The 19,329-nt window shown below is 54.0% G+C and overlaps 1 protein-coding gene across 7 annotated transcripts; it reads right to left on the bottom strand.

Moving 5' to 3' along the window:
* Window positions 1–1,418: 1,418 nt before the first annotated feature.
* On the bottom strand, window positions 1,419–19,301 carry SLC47A2 (solute carrier family 47 member 2). Of its 7 annotated transcripts, XM_081162321.1 has the most exons (18): window positions 19,111–19,301; window positions 18,101–18,202; window positions 17,761–17,829; window positions 16,853–17,001; window positions 16,154–16,196; window positions 14,127–14,171; window positions 13,797–13,894; window positions 13,337–13,434; window positions 12,111–12,224; window positions 11,309–11,376; window positions 10,230–10,338; window positions 9,293–9,368; window positions 8,814–8,883; window positions 8,650–8,724; window positions 4,545–4,677; window positions 4,376–4,470; window positions 3,295–3,388; window positions 1,425–2,389 (listed from the first exon to the last, which is right to left on the bottom strand). In XM_081162321.1, exons 1-18 carry the CDS (start codon window positions 19,264–19,266, stop codon window positions 2,166–2,168), a joined length of 1,818 nt encoding a protein of 605 aa, XP_081018447.1. In that variant the 5' UTR covers window positions 19,267–19,301; the 3' UTR covers window positions 1,425–2,165. The 7 variants fall into 7 exon arrangements, with proteins under 7 accessions (XP_081018448.1, XP_081018449.1, XP_081018452.1 ...); XM_081162322.1 differs by lacking the exon at window positions 8,650–8,724 and having other exon boundaries at window positions 1,419–2,389; XM_081162323.1 differs by lacking the exon at window positions 8,650–8,724 and having other exon boundaries at window positions 1,424–2,511.
* Between the last annotated feature and the right edge of the window lie 28 nt (window positions 19,302–19,329).

The raw sequence follows: 19,329 nt of genomic DNA, 5'->3' as shown, positions 1-19,329 counted from the left end.
AGTTGGAGGCAGGGGTGGGAGTGTGGGAGTGGGGGGGATCTTGTGGGACCAAGTCCTTAGCCATGGGATCTGATGCTCTCTCTAGGTAGACAGTGTCAGAGTTGAGTAAAATTGTGGGACATTTAGCTGGTGTCAGAAATGCTTAGTTGTGGCGTGGGGAGGGGAACACCAGAATTGGTGTCAGACTCTTACCCTCCGATCCCCATTTGCTAATCTAAAACAAGTGTTCCTGCCCGGCCGGGTGTGGCTCAGCGGTTGAGCATCGACCTAGGATCCAGGAGATAGGGGTTCAATTCCCGGTTAGGGCACACGCCCGGGTTGCGGGCTAGGCAGCCGGTCAATGACTCTCTCATCATTGATGTTTCTATCTCTCTCCCCCTCCTTTTCTCTCTCTGAAATCAATAAAGATATGTTAAGTAAATAAATAAAATAAAACAAGTATTCCTGTAAGCACATTCACAGGATATTGATCCCACAAAATTTAACACAAAAAATGGTCCCCCCCACCAAGCCTGTCTACTAGGGATGTATGAGGGCACCGGCATGTTCAAATACCCAAGTCCTAAAGGACCCTCGAAGTGCTCATGTGTCTCCGAAGTTCACCTGAGTATGGAACCCTTTCCTCAATGCCTGTGAGCTGTAGAGCACGACGGGAAACTGCCAGGCTCTGTACCGAGGTGTTTGATTTGGGTGCCCGAAGCTCACTAATAAAAGGTGTTTGTGTCAGACTAGGATATAGGCTGTGCCTTCCTGTGAGCAGGAGGCCTGGGATGTCTGTATGGACACTGAGAGCCTGAAGATGAATTCAGAGCATGTTGACACTTTGGAGCAGGAGTTAGACTCTGCTTCCTTCTTTCTCTTGTCCTTGATCAATAAATCTGGTTTATTGGTGAATATGTTTATAGCTGTTGATGCTGAAGGGACTGGCCATGGAGGCCAGAATGCCCTCTATTTTCGATGGTGGTATGCGGCTTGGTATAGCAAGGAGCCCATAAATGCTCACCAGGCCTTAAAACAAGCATCCTAGAACTCGAGTCAACACTGAATTCATCCCGAGGTTGTGGCAGAGTGAGCTGGGTTCCACTGCCCTTGTGCGGATATGTTACTACTATAAAAATAGTGTTTCTCAAGGTCTGTGATAGTGAAAATGCCGATGGAAGGAAAGGGTTGGCGGGAAGGTGAGGACAGGTCTGTGGACAGCCTGCCTGCCCTGGTGGGGTGGGTCTCACAGCAGTTGTGGGGGCAGGCAAAAGATGGGGGTCTGGCCCACGGGCCCCTTTTTCAGAGCTTCGCAAAAGATGTGGACAGACTGGACAGAATATGGGCTGGGAAATGCCTACTTTTTGCCGGGGCCAGCCGGCAGGCGAACGAGGACCTGATTGAGGGGGTGAGGATTAGAAAAGAAAGACTCATAGAAAAGGATGGGATCGGGAGGGCTACAGCCAAGGCAGAGCTGAGCTGAGCTGAGCCGGGCTGCGCCCCGAGTTTATTGATTACAAGCTTTTTATAGTGCACCCAGACCACAATACCCAAAACAGTGACCTTTTACCCAGTTCCTGCTCTGCACAAACATTCTTGTTTGTCTAGACACTCTGTCTCCAAGTCAAGGTCTTTGTGCAGGGTTTCTACTCCCTAAAGCAAAGGATACTATGTAATCTTAACTAAGCTACAGGAGGCAGAGGTGCTAGCTCTGCCGACCCACCCTGCGGGTCAACGTGCCAGAGATTTCTCTCTAAGGCGACGCTAGGGTCGGCGAGCCCCTGGAGAGACTCCAGGGCAGCACCCTACCAGGGAGACTATTCATGAGGGGCAGCCAGCCGGCTCCCCACAACTTTTTAATGTAATCGTTTTTGTTTTGATTTGAAATGTCCAATTTGAAGCCGTTTGCATTATTGAGTAACAGTGGCCATTCCAGGATCCTCACCCTGCCTGTCAGCTGATGTCTTCAGCACAGCCGTCCAGGTCAGAGGAGAGAGAGCCATTTGACCAGGACAGACACGTCAGTCTGCACAATTTGGACCGTTTGTCGGCAGGCATGGGCTGAAGGTCCTCTGAGGAGTGGTCCCAAGTGTCACCTTGCACTGGATCCCACTGGTGCTTCTGCAGGGTGGGCCTGCGGGTCTCGGCGTGCAGTGGGGCAGCCACTCCTGGCTTCCTTGCTGTCCTCAAGCTGCCCTGGAGGTCAGGATCCTGATGACAAGTCCCACTGTCAGTGTGGCTGATGCCGCCCCCAGAGCCGCCCCTCTACGGAGGGCCAGCTGTTTCCCTGACAGTGTGCTGGGAGGAGCTGGAAGGGCGTGGTCCGCTTCTGGAGTCCTGAAGAGGTCCAGATGGCACTCAGGCCTTGAGTACGTTGTCAGGGTGATGCCAGGGGAGCTGCTCATAGCCACTACAGAGGCAAATGAGCGAGTTCAGCAGTGCTGGGCAGGGTGGAGAGCCCGGGAATCGGGTGCTGGGGTGGCCACCTGGCTGCACCTGCCTGCTGCAGAGCTGGTGGACTGACCTCTACATCTGCAATGGAAAATGCCTGTGCGGGGACGGCCTGCTCGGCCCCAGGATCACCAGAGAAGATTAAATGGGAAAGCATCTTACGTGCAGATAACGTTACTGTGAAGCGGTCAGAGGCAGTTTCCTGCCTGACCCTCCTTTGTCAGGACATGTGATGCACCAAGTGTCACTCACATGTGATGTCAGAGTGCATATTAAATGCTTAGTTGATCACGCTGCACCTGTGTGGCAATTTAGGCTCCAGAGTTTTAGCCAGCTGCTCCCTGTTGCGCGGATCAAGGTGCCAGGCTGGGCTGCGGCCACTGGGACAACAGGGCTTGGAGCCGTCTAGGGCGTGCCTGGCACTCAGACAAGCCTGGGGCGGGTGGGCACCAGCGCCTTGAGCAGGGGCTGTTATTTCATCACAGACACTGGGTATAAGCCAGAGGGGCCTGTCATGCAGGGCAGGGCGGGAGATGGGGAAGCGCCCCCTCGTTAGTCAAGACAGGCCGACTGCCCAGACCAGCAGCGCGGGCCACAGTTCAGGGGTGAGGACACACTGTAGCCCTCCAGCTCGGGTCTTCCCTGAGGGACAGCGAGGAAGGGACCTGAGCTCCCAGCCTTGCTTCCTCACCCGAGCACTGGCCACTGCTCGCTGCCTCACAGGCTGGGCACGGGAGGCCGTTAGTGTGTCCCCCAGGGCTCAGTGCGTCATGCTCACGTCGAGGGGATCGGGCCTGCTCTGTCCCAGTCTCCTGCCACTGCCATTCCCGTCTGAACCCAGCAGAAGCACCCTGACAGTATTACCTGAAGCTGTGACGGCCTTCTCGGGCCTGGGGCTGGGGACGGCACATGCCCGGGGCCCGGGGCTCTGCTGCCGCAGACCTGCGCACTTCTCAGCCTGAAGGAGAGAGTGTGCCTGGGTCAGCCTGCTGCCCCCCGCCAGCCCAGGAGCTGGGCCCCAGACTGCAGGCCCCCATCCCGCCCCTGTGCTTGGAACGTGTGCTCTGCTTACTCCAGACGCGGCCCCAGAGCACAGCCTGAGAGCACTGCGGTGAGAGGAGCCGGCCTGGGCGCGCCGCTCCAGCTCCGGCTCCCGCATGCGGTTAGGCTCTGCCGGGCGGTGCAGAGCCTGCTTGTCCAGCTGCTGCCTCAGACGAGCCTCACTTGTCTTGTGCGTTAACCTGCCACCTAGCACTCCGAGTGGCCTGCCTCTCCTTGATTGCTTGCCCTCCGCCTGCCGGCAGGGGGTGAGGGGTTCAGCTCACGCCCAGAAGCTCGCTGGCTGGGAGTGGTGCCTCAGCCTCCCCGCGCAGGCCTCTCAAATGGCAGGCAGAGCGCACACTCACGGGCTCAGCGTGGGGGTTAGGGATTAAAGTGTGCTGTTTAATCAGGGTCTACCATGATCTTACATGCCAAGATGGCTTGCTCCCCGCACGGGGGCAAAGCCATACCTTGCTAGGAACTGGGGTCTTTGAGAGAACACTCCCTTCTGTGCTCTGCCTTCGGGCTGGGCCGCCGGGCCTCGTCTGTGTCTGAGAAGCAAACGCTGGCCTTTCCACGAGGCTGGCGGCTGCGATCTATTCCCTCTTCCTGTCGGCGCACGCTCGGCGCCTACGGCTGGGGCTAGGCCGACTAGCCCTGCCAGGGTGTCGAGCCGCTGGCTGGCTAAGGAAGGTCTCCTTGTCATCGACAGTGTGCTGCTTGGACTGGCATGTCTGGGGTCCAATTACAACGACAGGAGCCGGTGTGGACACCGAGGTGGTCCCTCTGTGGCCCCACAGATCACTGCTGCTGAGCCTACTGTGCTCTGGGCGTTTCTGGCCAGTAGTCACTTCACCTGCGTGGCCAGGTGAGAGTGTCCCGAGGCCAGAGACTGCAAACTCACCTCCTCCGCAGCTTGCTTCCAGTTCATCCGGGCAGTGTAGGCAACAAAGGCAGCGGCTGCCAGCACGGCACAGGCCAGCATGCCCAGCCAGAGGCCTGCAGGAAACGGGTGACCGTGGGGGAGTGTCCAGAGAGCACCCAGGCCTCCCTGACTCCTTCCTACTACATACCCATGATTCCTATTCTGACCACAAAGACCAGGACGATGCCCAGTGGGAGGCCAACGACGTAATACGTGACCGCGTTGACCACAGCTCCGAAGGCTTGCCTGCCGGTTCCTCTCAGGACTCCGCCACAGACACACTGGAGGAGGCAGGGGGGTGGGGGTCAGCAACCGTGGGCCTCTGGTGACTCGTGCAGCAGGCACTTCTCTGGGCAACTGAGGTCGTGCGGGCCACTGAACTCCCACAGCACGAGGATGGTGCTCTCCGCCCCCTTCTTCCCTGAGAAGACTGAGCCCGAAGGCCGGGCTCTCGCCCAGTGCTACACAAAGTAGCTGCGTTTCGAACCCAACTCCAGGGCCCCAGCCTCCACCTCCACACCATTATCGCCACACTGGAGAGCACAGGTAAAATTGGTGACCAGCTGCCAGCTGGTCTGGGAGACTCGACTAACTTCAGTCAGAGATGCGGTGTGTTGGTTTCCTATTAGTGCTGTAGCAAATCACCGCAGCCTTCGTGGCTTAAAACAAGACACAATTATTATTTTATAGTTCCGGAGACTGAAAGTCCAAATGGGTCTCACTCTGCTAAAGTCAGGCTGGTTCCTGCCAGGAGCCCGGGGAGAAGCTGTGTCTTCGCCTTTCCCAGCTCCTGCAGGCTGCCTGCACCCTTGGCTCCCAACCTCAGACAACAGCACCATGGCTCCCGCCTCTGCTTCCTCACCACGTCTCCCGCCCTGAGTCCCTCACAAGGGCCCCAAATAGATTCCGTGACATAGAAGCATGGAACAGACTGACCAATCTCGGAGGGAAGGTGGGGAGGGTGGGGAGAGATTAACCAAAGAATTTATATGCATATAAGCATAACCCAGGGACACAGACAATAGTGTAGCAAAGGCTTGGGGCATGGGGTAGGTGTGGGGTGGAAGGAGTCAGTGGGGAAAAAAAAGGGGACATCTATAATACTTTCAATAATAAAGATAAATTTTTTAAAAATCGATGTCAAACCATTGTAAGTCAGGGACCATCTGTATATACATTGATCTTACACCTTCCACAAGAGTAAAATGGATCATACACCTAAATGCAAAACTATATGACTCCCAGAAGATAATATAGAAGAAAATCTAGGTGACTTTGGATTTGGTGATGACTTTTTAGGTATGATACCAAAAGTATGATCCATGAAAGAAAAAAATGAATAAGTTGGACTTCATTAAAATTAAAAACGTCTGCTCTATTAAAGACACGGGTAAGAAAATGGAAAGACAAGCCACAAAGAAGACATACTGATGACAAATAAGTAGAGAACTGCAAATTAACACAACAGTGAGATACCACTACACACCTATTACAATAGCTAAAGTCTCAAATGTTGACAACTCCAAATGCAGATGAGGCTGTGGAGCAACAGGAATCCTCATTACTGAAAGGAATACAAACTGGTATGACCACTTTGGAAGGCAGTTGGGCAATTTCTTGCATAGCTAAAAACATAATAGTACCATACTATTCAACAATCATGCTCCCAGGTATTTACAGAAAGAGTTGAAAACTATGTCGGCACAAAAACCTGCACAAGAATGTTTATAGCTTTATTCATAATTGCCAAAACTTAGAAGCAATGGAGATATCCTTCAGTAGGTGAGTGGATAAACTGTGGTACATCCAGACAGTGAAGTATTAGTGCTGAAAAGAAATGAGCTATCAAGCTATGAAAAGGCAGGGAGGAACCTTAAATGCATATTACTAAGTGAAAGTAGCCAATCAGAAAAGGCTATACACTGTATAATTTCAACTATATGACATCTCAAGAAGGCAAAACTATGGAGACAATAAAAAGATCAGTGACTGCTAGGGGTTAGGGGAGAAAAGGGGACATATGAGCCTGCAGTACACAGAGGATTTGTGTGGTAATGAAATTATTCCTCTACTGTAATGGTGAATACATGTCATACATTTGTCAAAACCCATTGGATGCACAACACCAAGAGTGAATCCTAATGTAAATGAAACTAGACCACCAACTTTCACCATACACAAAAATAAACTCAAAATGGATAAAAGACTTAAATGTAAGTCACAAAACCATAAAAACCCTGCAAGAAAACATAGGCAGTAAAGTCACAGGCATCCCACATAGTGGAATTTTCACTGATACATCTCCTAGGGCAAGAGAAACAAAAGAAAAAATAAACATATGGGACTACATCAAACTAAAAAGCTTCTGCACAGCAAAAGAAAACAGCCTCAAAATACAAAGGAACCCCAGGGTCTGGGAAAACATATTTGCCAAGGATGCATCTGATAAGGGGCTAATTTCCAAAGGGTACGAAGAACTCATAGCACTCAGCAAGAGAAAGACAAACAACCCAATTAAGAAATGGGCAAAGGACCTGAATAGACACTTCTCCAAAGAGGACATACGGATGGCCAAGAGACACATGAGAAAATGCTCAACGTCACTAATCATCAGAGAGATGCAAATTAAAGCCACAATGAGGTGTCACTTCACACCTGTCAGAGTGGCTCCATCAACAAATCAACAAATGACAGGTGCTGGCGAGGGTGTGGGGAAAAGGGAACCTAGTGCACTGCTGGTGGGAATGCAGACTGGTGCAGCCACTGTGGGAAACAGTGTGGAGGTTCCTCAAAAGATTAAAAATGGAGCTGCCTTTTGACCCAGTGATTCCACTTCTAAAACTATATCTTAAGAATCCTGAAACACTAATCAGAAAGAATATATGCACCCCTATGTTCATAGCAGCACAGTTTACAATAGCTAAGATCTGGAAACAGCCCAGGTGCCCATCAGGAGATGAGTGGATAAAAAGCTGTGGGACATTCACACCATGGAATACTACACAGCTGTAAAGAGGAAGGTCCTTGTACCCTTTGGGACAGTATGGATGGACCTGGAGAATATTATGCTGAGTGAAATAAGCCAGGCAGAGAAAGACAAACATCACATGATCTCGCTTATACATGGAATCTAAAGAACTTCATAAACTGATGAACAGAATAGATTCAATGACATGGAAGCATAGATGAGACTGACGAATGTCAGAGGGATGGAGGGGGGCGGGTGGGTGGAGGGGGAGAGAGTAACCAAAGAATTTATGTGCATATATGCACAACCCAAGGACACGGACAATGGTGGGGAGAGGACTGGGGAGGGGGGTGGGACGGGGTGGAACGGGTCATTGGGGAGAAAAAGGGGCATCTGCAATATTTTAAACAAAAATTAAATAAATAAATGAATGAATGAATAATGTAAATACATCCAGGAGGAAAGATGACAGAGTGCAGGTCCACAGGCTGTAAGGCCCTGACGATTGCTGGCTGCACATTTGTTTCCAAGTTCCTGGAGAGTCCAACTGAGCAGAGAAGTGCTGCCCATTGGAGAGGAGGCTACTTAGCTTCTTGAGAGCTGCCAAGCTGTTCCCCACCATTGTCAGAGGTCAAGAGGAAAAATATGAATAGTATCCTTAACAATACCCTATGGCAAAAGCAATACTAGATTCCATGAGAGTTTCTTTTCATGTTCCGTGATAAGAACTATGGATACGATGAACACAGCCCAGAGGAAGCCGTTCTGCTGAGCTCCAGGAATGTTCTCCGAGTGCCCAGCTGGATTCAAAGGAAAACTCTAGAATATGTAGCCAGCTGCACAGTGTGCTCTGAGTCCTACGGGAAGACCTGCCTCAAATGTAATTTCTCCCGACAGGCTGTTTTCTGAGCACAGCACCTGTGCTGCTGGCGGGGCGGCCGCCTGCGCAGAGCTGCTGGGTCCACGCAGGGGATAAGCTCAGGGTGTAAAGGAGAAGACACAGGATTCCAAACCCCGCCTACAGAACGAGGCTTTCCTTTCTCTTTTTATGCCATGCTTTTTAAAATTCACGGAATTCAGCTCTGCGCTAAATGGAAGCCGTCCCTCAGTGGTCCAAGGAGCGGAAAATTCCGGTCCCTCTGTATTCTGGGCTGCCTCGCTCCCTCTCAGAAATGCCCCGTGCCCTGAGCGCAGGGCATGGCTGCCGCCGAGCGCCCGGCCAGTCGGGGGCACGGGGCAGCCCAGCTCGTGAGGAGCCGGGAGGGAGGAAGACGTGCGAGCTTACACTGCGCGGCGTTTTCCGTGCTGTGCCCGCATTCACCCTTGGCCTCGCTGGGGCTGCGGAAGGCCCGGGCAGTCCCTGTGCTGAGGAGAAGTGGAGCTGAGGTGAGGGAGCCCTGGGGTTTGCTGCAGCCCAGCCCGCGGCGGCCAGTCCTCCTCGGTACTCACACAGACGGCCTCGAACAGCTGGAAGGCGACGTAGATGGGCATGGCCTTGCTCACCAGGGCCACGACTTCCCTGCGGGACAGCGGGAGGGGCGCTCGTTAGCAGCACCAACATGTGGCTATGTCCTCAGAAACCTAGTTTTATTCCTTCTATCACACCACCTCCCCCAAGTGCTGGGAAGAGAGGTAGTTACCCCTCACAAGCCCGGCACCCCTTGCCGAGTTTCTCCACATCTGTGGGCCTTCCCACACTCCAGAGGACCCCCAGCCTTGTACTGCCTCCGGTCAGCGTCTTGTCTCTGGACAAGCAAGTGGTGGAGGCCGCAACCTGGGGGACAAGCGCAGGCACCGGCTTCCTCCCCAGGGCCAGTCCTGCTGTGATGGGACCCAGGGCCAAGCTAGGCATGTGACAAATCTTTGAGGATCGGCGGCAAACCACTGTGACATTTCCCAGAAGTCAGTGAAGAAAACCGATTACCTACTCATCATTGGTAAAAATATAACCCAGTTTATTTCTCAGGAGGCTCAGCAGGGTGCCGATGACCAGCGAGGTGCCAACTGAAAGAGGCAAAGGAAGTGCATTTGGCTAAACACAACCCATGAGGGAGTCCAGCTCGGTCAGCACAGGTCAGCCGGCCCTGCACACTGGGCGCCCCGAGCCCCTGCCTTAGAGTCACTCATTTGGACTATGACATTCTTCTGCCATCCTGTAGGAAGGACAACATATAAAATGCCTTTCCTCCCTCGGTTCTCAAAGTGGGGTTTCTGGGCTAGCAGAATCAAGATTACCTGGTAACAAGTTAGAAATGCAGATTCTCAGACCCTCATCTCCCACCGACTGAACCAGACTCTGCCCGTGAGGCCAGGTGACCTGTGCTTTGAGCTGCCCCTAGGCGACCCAATGCTGTCTGAAGCCTGAGAGCCCCGCTCTCCACAGAGGAGCTGATCTGAACCTGTTGGCCTCTGGAAGCAGAGCCATGTGAAGGATACAAGGTTGGTTCCTCCTGCAGGTGCATGGGCAGGTCCCAGCTCCTGGGGATGCCGGGAGGGCAAGCCTACAGAGATCCTGGGCCGCTGGGGGGAGACGCCCGGGGAGGAAGAGCCTCACGTGTCACACTAAGGTGAGTGGTGGCAGCTGTCCCTGCAAGGGCCCAAGGACCCAGCAGCAGGGAAGGAGTGCAGAACGGGCACAGCAGGCAAGAGAGATGTTTGCTGCTCAGGGAGTGTGGGGTGAGGCACCGTCAACGTATCAACAGGGGCTGCTCTGGACCAGACAGCAGGCACAGCAGGTTTGGAAAGTAAGCCTGTCTGCTCCCAAGGCTAGCCCTGCCCCCAACATGCAAGGCCCTGCCCTGGTCCAGGCCCTTGACTTTCCGGGGCTTTTCAAGTCCCCTCACCCGAGGAGAGGGCTCCACCCACCTGTGCAGAGCACGCCGGAGATGGCCGATCGCTTAGCTTGCACGGTGTCTGCAGCTCCCAGGGACGTCCCTACTCGGACACAGACAGAGATGCTGAGTCCCATGGGAACCTGGGGTCAAGATAAGAAGGTGCTATCAGTGGAGCCACCCTCCACCCTGAGGTGGGGTGGCTCCTGCGCCAGAAAGAGGCCTAGGCTGGCTATGAAGCAGCCCTCCAGCCCTCCAACCTGGGCCTTGAGCGGGGAGAGTGGAGACAGGATGGACCCTAGGGAGGCTGCATGAGAAAAGGGTGCTGAAAGCAGGTGGTGACACCTCATCTGAGGTTGGGTGATGGGGTGCGGATACCCCAAGTGGGCCAGCATCGCCGTCCCCATCCACTTCAACTGTCACAAGCAGACCTGACTTGCAGTCGAAATCATTGTGCTCCCAAAACCTCATGAGTAAATGAATTTTTAAAAGGCAAATATGGCCCTAAGTATGCCAGAAAAGCTCTCTGTAAGAAAACATTTTTTTCAGTGCAAACCATCTGTAAAAATAAGAATCACCTTATAAAGTAGATTTTTGTGAATCTTTTGCTTAAACTTGGGGTCACAGACCGCATGCCCCAGAAGCCAGGCAGATTTGTACATGAGTAACAAGGGACAGCCCATGCCTCTGGAGTAAGGGGGGCACCAGGGACAGTCTTGGAAAAGAGCAATGCCCACCCGCCCCACAGACACTGTCACCCAGATTTCTCCAAAGGGTGTGTGGGAACATGGTAAATATAATGCTAAATACAATGTCCCATTTTTCAAGAAAATGCAAAAATCCAGATTATGATGTAAAATCTCCCAATTTAAAAATGGTGTTAATTAATTTAAAAAGAATTCTAACATCATATGAGTTCACTATTACCCCCAGGGGCGTGGCTGTGGGTAGCTTGCGTGAATCTGGCAAGCCCTGCACCTGATGGGCATGGGAGGTCTGAGAGGGTCCCTCAGGAGACAGAGATGGTCTTTGGAGTGACAACTGCTCCCAGGGCAACAGGGGTGCTGGGTCGGGGTGGAGGGCATGGCAAAGGCACCCCTCAAGGAGCCTCACCATGTAGGTTACTGTAGCCACCTCGTAGATGATGGCCTGGGCGGAGAGGTCCAGCATGCTGACCAGACCTGTGGGAGGGCAAGAGTGAGCACGGCCCTGAAGCCAGCTAAGGGACCCGGGCTGACAGAACACCCCTCCGCTTTGGAGGCCAAGGGGTAAATGATTTTGAAGGGCAAATTCACAACAAGAAACGTTCCTATTTGGCCTTCAACTCCCAGGAAAATCCTGCCCAGTGTTACGGAATTTTCTGCAGGTCCTCCCCAGGAAGGTTTGGCTTTCAAGCTGGACTCTGTGAAGCATGTGGCATGTGTGGACAGAGAACCGAACCAAGAGCAGGAAACCAAGTTCAGTCTCAGTTCTGCCACTGTGTGATTCTGAACAGTCTCTCCTGCTCTTGGGGCTTGGTTTTCCTATCTGTCAATGGGGGACAGGGTTGGACTAGAAGGTCTCTGGGGGCAACTACAGCACTGGTCTTCTGGGTTTCAGGTTGGTTGGATTCTGCGCTGAGTGCTCAGGTGAGAGTCCCACGCCTGCCAGGCCCACTCATACTCATGCACATGTCCATTCCACCTCCCGCTCCCTCATTGACTTGACCTCATTGCATTGGGTGCCCACTCAGTGTCAGGGCAGTGCTGGGAGTCAACATAAAAGGCCCAGGCCTGCCCTCTGGGAGCTCATGGACTGACAGGAGACAGGGAGCAACTGACAGCCTGGGCTGGGCTGGTGAACTACCTACCGGGGAGGGGCCTTCTGAGCTGCGTGAGCCACCCACATGGTCCCCCCACCCTGCTCTGCCACATACCCATGAGGAAGCTCCAGATCTCGTAGGCCCACCACTCAATGCAAATCATGAGCATGCTGGGGAGGGCCAAGGAGAAGAAGGGGCCCCAGTCCTGCAGGCACTGGATGGACCAGCCTAGGAACAGAAGCCCCAAGAGCTGAGCAGCAGCCCCCGCTGCTGGGTCCCCTGAGGCCTTCGGCTCTGCCCATTCCTGAGCTCAGCTCAACAGGTCCAGGCACTTGGCATTTTACTCAGGGCGTGCCAGCTGGTCCAGTGCTGATGGGGGAGGAGGAGGAAGGGGTAGGGACAGGGCAAATGCACAACAAGAAATGTTCCTATTTGGCCTTCAGCTCCCAGGAAAATCCATAGAGCAGCTCATGCCATAGAGCAGCTCGGGATGGGAGCCTCGGGCCCAGGCGGGGGTTCCCACTCCGCCTACGACACCACAGGATCTTGGGCAAGTACCCTGCCCTTTCTGTGCTCTGTTTCCTCAGCTGGAAATTTGAGTCCTTATATTTGCCCTGCCTCCCAGAAAGGCTGTTGGGAGGATGGCATGAGATCAAGGATGCAAAGGGATTAGCTGAGCAGGTAGGGCTGTGCAGGCTTGGAGAGGGGTAGGGCCAGGCAGGCCTGCCTTGGCCTGAATGAGCCTGCGGGCCCCAGAGCTATTCCTGAAATGCTTGGAAGTGGAGTCCACAGGCTGCAGAGTTAGGTTTCAAGAGGCAGAGAAGCTCAGAACCTGAAGCCGAGAAGTAGACAGCCATGGGTTTGAGTCCAGGCCCCACTATCTACCATCTTTGGCATTTTGAGAAAATTACTTAACCTCTCTGTCTCAGTTTCCTCCGTGTAAATGAAATGGGAATAGTAAGGTGTTGTGCAATTTAATTGAGATCCAGAATGTTGGGGCACTCAGCCCAGCGCTGACACCTGGGATTTTACCTGTGTTATTACTATTACTCTAATCACCATCCCAAGATTAAGGAGCCAGCGGAAGGCTCCCTGAGCTTGTCTCCAGCAGGGCTCTGCACTGAGGCACATGGGATGAGGGGACCTAGGACTTCGAGGTGGGAGTCCTGAGGGGTGGAGCAAAGGGAAGGGGGCCCTGAAGGGAAATAGAGGCAGGTTGGGGATGGGGCTCCTCCAATGGGGTTCCAACTGGGCCCTCTGTTTGCCAAAGGAACACCCTGTGCCCGCTGGGGCCCCCGATGCTCCCCCGCTCAGCCCCCTGAAGCAGGGCGGCTCCCTACCTGCCCACGTCTCCAGATGCAGCTTTCTCACCATGATGTGCAGAAGGAGGAAGATGGTCTGCACGAACTGGGAGATGGTGTTGGCGTAAGCAGAGCCCCTGGGAAAGGAGAGGGGGGAGGGCAGCAGCTGATGGCCCACTCTGTCCCTGGGAGGAGAGTGTCCCCTGCCAAAGCCAGCATGGGATGGAGGGGCACAGGCATGGCTTGCTTGGCAGCCCCTCCCAGGATCGCCTCGCCTCGCCCAGCAGGCAGGGGCAAGGGTGGGGAGTGGCTCCTCTCCTTGTCTCTTTGGTGGTGAGTCCCCATCAAATTCCCCATGACCCCCCATTTCTGGACGGTTCCAGCAGCCACCAGTCTTTGTCATGGGTGAGGCAAGGATGATAACTGACCTGCCTCAGTCAGGGATGGATGCTTGATGGGCAGTGCTCCCCAACAGGCCCCCGAAGCCCACCAGCCTCACCTGACCCCGAGGCTCAACATGGAAACCAGGATGTAGTTGGCCAAGGCGTTGATGCAGTTGCCCACAACGCCGCTGAGGACTTGGGGCCAGATGATCCCCTGAAATAAATGAACACTGACCTGGCCTTGCTATGCGGCAGGCAGGACCAGGGGGTGTGGACAAGTGTGGGCACATCTAGGGGTTGGAAAGAGGCTGGAGACACACTGCTCCTCACTGGCCCCTGTGCCAGCGATTAGGACTCAGCAGGGGCTGAGAGGCAGAAAGCTCCCGGGGCCCCTTCCCCCCGGAACTGGGCAGTGCGCTGGCCACCCCTCAGCCAGGGACCTGTACCTGATTTTGCAAATATTTTGCCAGCAGGCTGTAAAGAAAAATCACCTGCATAAAAAAAAACACACACACACAAATAAATATGAAAAAACCTCCAGACAAACATTAACATATTTCTTAGGTATCTGAGTTTTGGGGCAATTACTTCACCAGACTATGTCTGGGACCCAACAGGTAGGCTTCACCTGGATTTGTGCTCTGGCCCTGCCTGTGGGAGAGGCCTCTCGGCTCCTGCTCTGCCACAGGGCAAGAAGCAGGCGAGGACAGTTCCCAGGCTTCTGTAAGAAGCAGAGGGCCTGGCAGGGTTTCTGCTTGCCAACCCAGGCCTTCTATCAGCTTAGGAAGTCTGTCCAGTCCTTCTGCACACAGGACACACCAGAGCCCACATCCACAGGTGTGACCACCCCTGTGCCTGGCTCTGGCTGCTGGAGAAAAGAATCTGGAGGGAGTGGCCTTGGACTAGAGGGTGGGAACTGAACAATGCTGGCCACCAGGAGCCCCTGGGAGTAGGTTTAAGGCCCCATGAAGGGAGGCAGGGCCTTCCCTCTCTGTGGAGCACAGGGGCATGGGGGGCGGGGGTGTCCGGGCACTGCCCTTGCTCTTTCTGTCCTCTGTCGAAGCCTGGCCCAGGGCCTGTGCCTTCCTGCCCCATCCCTTCCCTTAGCCTCCACTTCTTTTTCAGTGGAGCACAGTGACTAAGAGCATGGAGCTAGACCTACACCGCCTGAGGTCATGCTGGCTCTGCCTCTTAGGAGCCATGTGATTCTAGGCAAATTACAAAAAGTCTCTTGCCTGTTCCCTTAACTTTAATCATGTGTGTATTATCTAATATCTAAATCATGTGTGTATATCTAATATCTAAATAAACATACATATGCAAGTGACTATAAAAACAGTATTTGGCATATTTAAGCATTCCAAATGTTAGGTAAACATTATGTAAATACTATCGTTAATTAAATTTTGCAGCTGCATTTTGTGGGCGGGATAAGCTTTTATTTGATAAAGGAGTTGCCACAGTGATAACTTTATAGGATATTTTCCCTGCCCTGGTACATGGCCCTGTTTGACAAAATACCATCATCTTGGTGTGAAGAGCCAAAGCATGGTTTCTAGGGAAGACTTGGAAGAGAAACACCAGCCTTTTCAGGTGGTTTCCATGATACAAAAGAAATCTGGAGCTGCCCAGGCCCCAAAGAGGTCAAGGCACTGGCCTTTCCATTGGTGCGGTGGGGCACACCCTGCCAGACCTGGGCACGCTTTCAAGCACTCTGAAGTTTCAAGACCCATTCCCTTCCCAGCTTTTTCCGCACGAGCTTTGCCCCCTGGTGCCCTGGAGGATACAGGGGTGCTGCAGTGCCAGAGACAGGAAGGCAACTCCAGCTGGCACGGCCATCCCTGACAGAGAACTGCCAGGGGGCAAGTACCATGGCCACTAAGCTTCCGCAGGCCTGCCAGCGTGGCAGTGGACCGCGGAGAGGTGCGGTCAGGCCAGCAGCCTCAGGAACTGACCCCAGCGGGCACGCTGTTTGTTTAGTACTCAGGACTCTTCCCCTTTCATGGGGAAGAAAGGAGGGGCTATTTAATAATATCAAGGGTCTAATGACATATTTGAAAGGGAAAAAGCAGGTTATAATACAATATACACACACTGGCCTCATTTCAGACTGTATATGTGTATGTGTGTTTGAAACCATACACCCGTGAATAGAAATAATCCAGAAAAGAGAACCTATGTTCTCACTGGGTGGTAGGATTATAGATGATTTGAAATTTTTCTTCCCCAAGCTTTCTACAATTTCTTCAATAAGTGGTTTCTAATCAGAAAAACAAGTTCTGTTGCTTTTTCAAAGTTCCATCTGCACCGCCCAGAAAGGGAACTTCCCTCCGACCCCTTCAGCCACCCTCGCTGCACAGCGGGAAGTCGCTGAGGCTGACGTGCTCCCGCCGAGGGGCTGAAAGGCAAACAGCGGGAATCCAGGGCTGGGGAGAGTGTAGGTCCACCCCCTCCGGCCCAGCAGCGCACTCACCGGAAGTGCTGGCATGAAAATCAGCACGTATTCGTGGGTTAGCCTGCGAGAGAACCAGAAGCTTCGGAGCTGACCAGGCTGTGCCCTCCTATACTGGGGACATCCTGGGAACCCCGGGTTCGAGGAGAGACTACCCCAGGCCCTATAGATCCCCACCAAGGCAAGGGAAACTCCTGCCACCAATGCAGGAGGAAGAGGAACCCAAGGACCCAACCTCATGACTAGGGAACTTAAATTTGGAGTAATCTGTGGTTTGTAAGAGGGTCAGAAAAAGTTCTCTCTTATCAAGAAATAGCTAAATGAGTGTACATAATATAAAATGAACAAGGCATTTCTATGAGAGGATGTTTCTAAAATTAATAATAAGCTGTGCAGTTCACCAGAAATTGGTTCAGTCTTCTCTCCTTTTTGGAACATGAGGTAGTGCACACTTCATTTCTTCAAAAGCATCTGTGAAGTCCCAACTGGTGCTGGGACACAAATGCAAATAACATGCAAATTCCTTTTTTTTTTTTCCTCCCTAATTAAAGCTGGCCATTTGTCTGCCTCCTGCTGGTCGCAGCTGGAGCAGCATGCTGTGAGGAAGAATCCCAAATCCTAACCTGGAACTGTCCCCCAGAACCTGCACCTGTGACTGCATCTGGAGGGGGCTTCTTTAGGGGGTCCCTCCCCAGCTTCCCCGCAGGAGCCGAGTGGTACCTGGACACGTCCGGGTCCTGCCTGAAGAGCAGCAGGATGTGCTGGGTGTTGAGGAAGAGCGCCCAGCAGGGGAAGCAGCAGAGCAGCAGGAGCAGTGTGCCCCTCTGCAGGATGACCCCCACGTGCTTCTTGTTGGGGCTGCCGAAGCTCTGCAAAACAGCCACCCCTGTGCCCAGGGCTTTCTCTGTCCCCTGGGTGAGCCCAGCCAGTGCCAACCTGCTAGCAGTGTTCATGCTGCAGGACGGGTCCTGCCACAATAGCAGGTACCACTCGGGGCCCTCAGTGGCAGACACTTGGCAGCCCTAGGTACAGCCTTGGGTGGCACCCTCTTCAGGGGTTCAGCAGCCCCCAGAATTATAATAGCGGCTACTGACCCAGCTCATTCTGTCCACCCATGGTCCCCAGCTCTTCCAAAGCACCTAGTGAGGAAAGTGTTATTCCCCACATCACAGCTGAGGCAAGGGAGGTGCTGAGAGCATTTGCCAAGTCACCCTGCTCATAAGTGGCAGCAGGGCCAAACCCAGGTCCTCAGGTCCACCATAAGCCTAAAACTCTGGGGTAGCTGAGCCCCCACTGGACCCTGGGTCCCCGAGGACAGGGGGTTCCTATCTCTGTACCCTCAGCATTTGACCCACCAGGGCAGGGAGCTGTCTCCACCCCTTTCTTCCAGGATTCTCTTGCCTGCCTGCCCAGGCTTTCAAAGGGGAGGGTCTGGTTTCTTGGCAGCACTTGGTCTTTAGGGGGTAGGTGGGGAAGGAGGAGGCAGCTGCCCCACCGGGTCTGTCTGACAGGCTCCCAGCTCCAGGGAGCACTAAGGGGCCTTTGGGGGGCCCCCATCCTCCACCATTTCTGCAGCAGTTGAGGGATCTGCCCTACTACCCCTGCCCAGCTCCAGGAGGCTCACCCACCTGGGACATCAAGGTGTCACATGCTGAGGAAAAGCCAAATCCTATGGAAACTCCACAGACATTGACAAACTGAAGCCACACACAGGAGAAAACACAGGATTTGTCAGGAGGAGCCCAGGAGGGGACCCTGCATTTGGGGCAAGGCCACCCAGCTCTGATGGGCAGCTGAGCCAGACACCCCTCCCACGATGGCCCTGCCACATGCACTGTGTCCCGTCTGGTGAGGGCCTCAGGTCCTAGCTGGGAATGCAGCCGTCAGCTCTCATGCTGCGTCTTCTTCTGGAAGCCCAGGGGAGAACCCCGGGAGAGACCATCCCCTCACAGTCTTGGCTGTACTCACAGCCACTGAGAGGGTCACCGATGCCAGCTCCACTTTGCCCAGGTGGCCACAGAACACCGAGCTCACGACATAGATCATGAAGGACAGCATCTGGAACAGGAACTGGAGGGCGACAGCCTGGGTCAAGTGCGCCATTCAGCTCTGCCTCAGCCTGCCAGTCCCTGCCACCCCATCCCAGACCCGTGTTCACACCAGTGACCTGCAAAAATCACTCACTACCAGACACATCACCCACAGCCAGGGAGCGGTGTGGCTAAGGCTGGCACAGCAGCCAGGGCCGGGAAGGCAGCACCTGGGTGCTGCTCCTCCTGCGCCGTCCCCAGCTGTGTTAGCCGCCGGGCTGCTGTTTTCTTGCCTAAAAGTGCAGGAATGCATGAGACACCTAGCACGGAGCCTGGCACTCGGAGAGCTGAACGCGAGCATTCAATACTGCCGTCGGTGTCATTACTAGAACCATTTGGCCAGGCCACAAATAAACAGAAAGAGGAGGACTAAAGTCCACCGAAATCTCAGCCGCGGTGGTGCCCAGGTGCGGAGGTTGGAGGTGATCTCTTCCTTCTTTACAACCGTTTGCTTTGTCTGAAACTTTTTAAAGGAGCACATATCAATTAGCTTTTGTGGTCAGGAAAAAAATGTATCTAAAGCCATTTTGGAAATAAAAAGGGCAGAGGGCTCTTCTGCCCCTGCAGACGCCTCCTGATGAGACCTGCAGGCTCCTGCATCGGTGGCTCTCACTTGTCATCCTGAGATCTTTCAACCCAGCCTTCCTGTGGGTTTCTGAAGGAGGACAGGCACGTCCCTGCTGAGCATGGCCAGGCCCCACCGTTACCCGTTATCCAGGGACAGCTGTCTGCTATCACCTGCTCTGGGCAGCAGCCCCTGGTGCAGCTTGAACACGGTCAACCTGGGAAGTTTCTGGGGAAGGTTGTGGGCAGCCCCTGGCACACCCCAGGTCATGCCTGGATCAGCTGGCCCCCGGCCTCACTGGCCCCTCACCTCCGCCTCCTTACCAGGGGTCCAGACAGGACAAAGAGCTTCCATGCCTCAGCCCTAAAGCCGACGGGGACCAGCTTGCGGAGAGCAGGGCAGCGGCCCCCTCGCTTCAGAGGAGCTGTGTCCAGGTGGTTGTCCATTCCAAGCCCTGGCTGCTGGCTGGCTCCCTGCATGCCTGAGCGCTCCCCCAGCCAGTCTCAACCGGTCAGCCAGGGTGGCTGCAGCCTGGCTTATGA

This window comes from Miniopterus schreibersii (genome assembly GCF_964146895.1).
Source record: "Miniopterus schreibersii genome assembly, chromosome: 16".
NCBI lineage: Eukaryota > Metazoa > Chordata > Mammalia > Chiroptera > Miniopteridae > Miniopterus > Miniopterus schreibersii.
Note: the sequence above shows the minus strand (reverse complement) of the source record. Positions and strands in the feature narration are given on the sequence as shown.

What these genes read in the sequence shown, in the direction of transcription:
- SLC47A2 (XM_081162321.1), bottom strand. Translation starts at nt 19,266, where the DNA reads ATGCAGGGAGCCAGCCAGCAGCCAGGGCTTGGAATGGACAACCACCTG. An exon ending in GCATCTGGAGACGTGGGCAG is followed by an intron (nt 12,225 to 13,336) that starts GTAGGGAGCCGC and finishes TTCTGTTCCTAG; the next exon opens with GCTGGTCCATCCAGTGCCTG. An exon ending in GGTCAGAATAGGAATCATGG is followed by an intron (nt 4,471 to 4,544) that starts GTATGTAGTAGG and finishes CGTTTCCTGCAG; the next exon opens with GCCTCTGGCTGGGCATGCTG.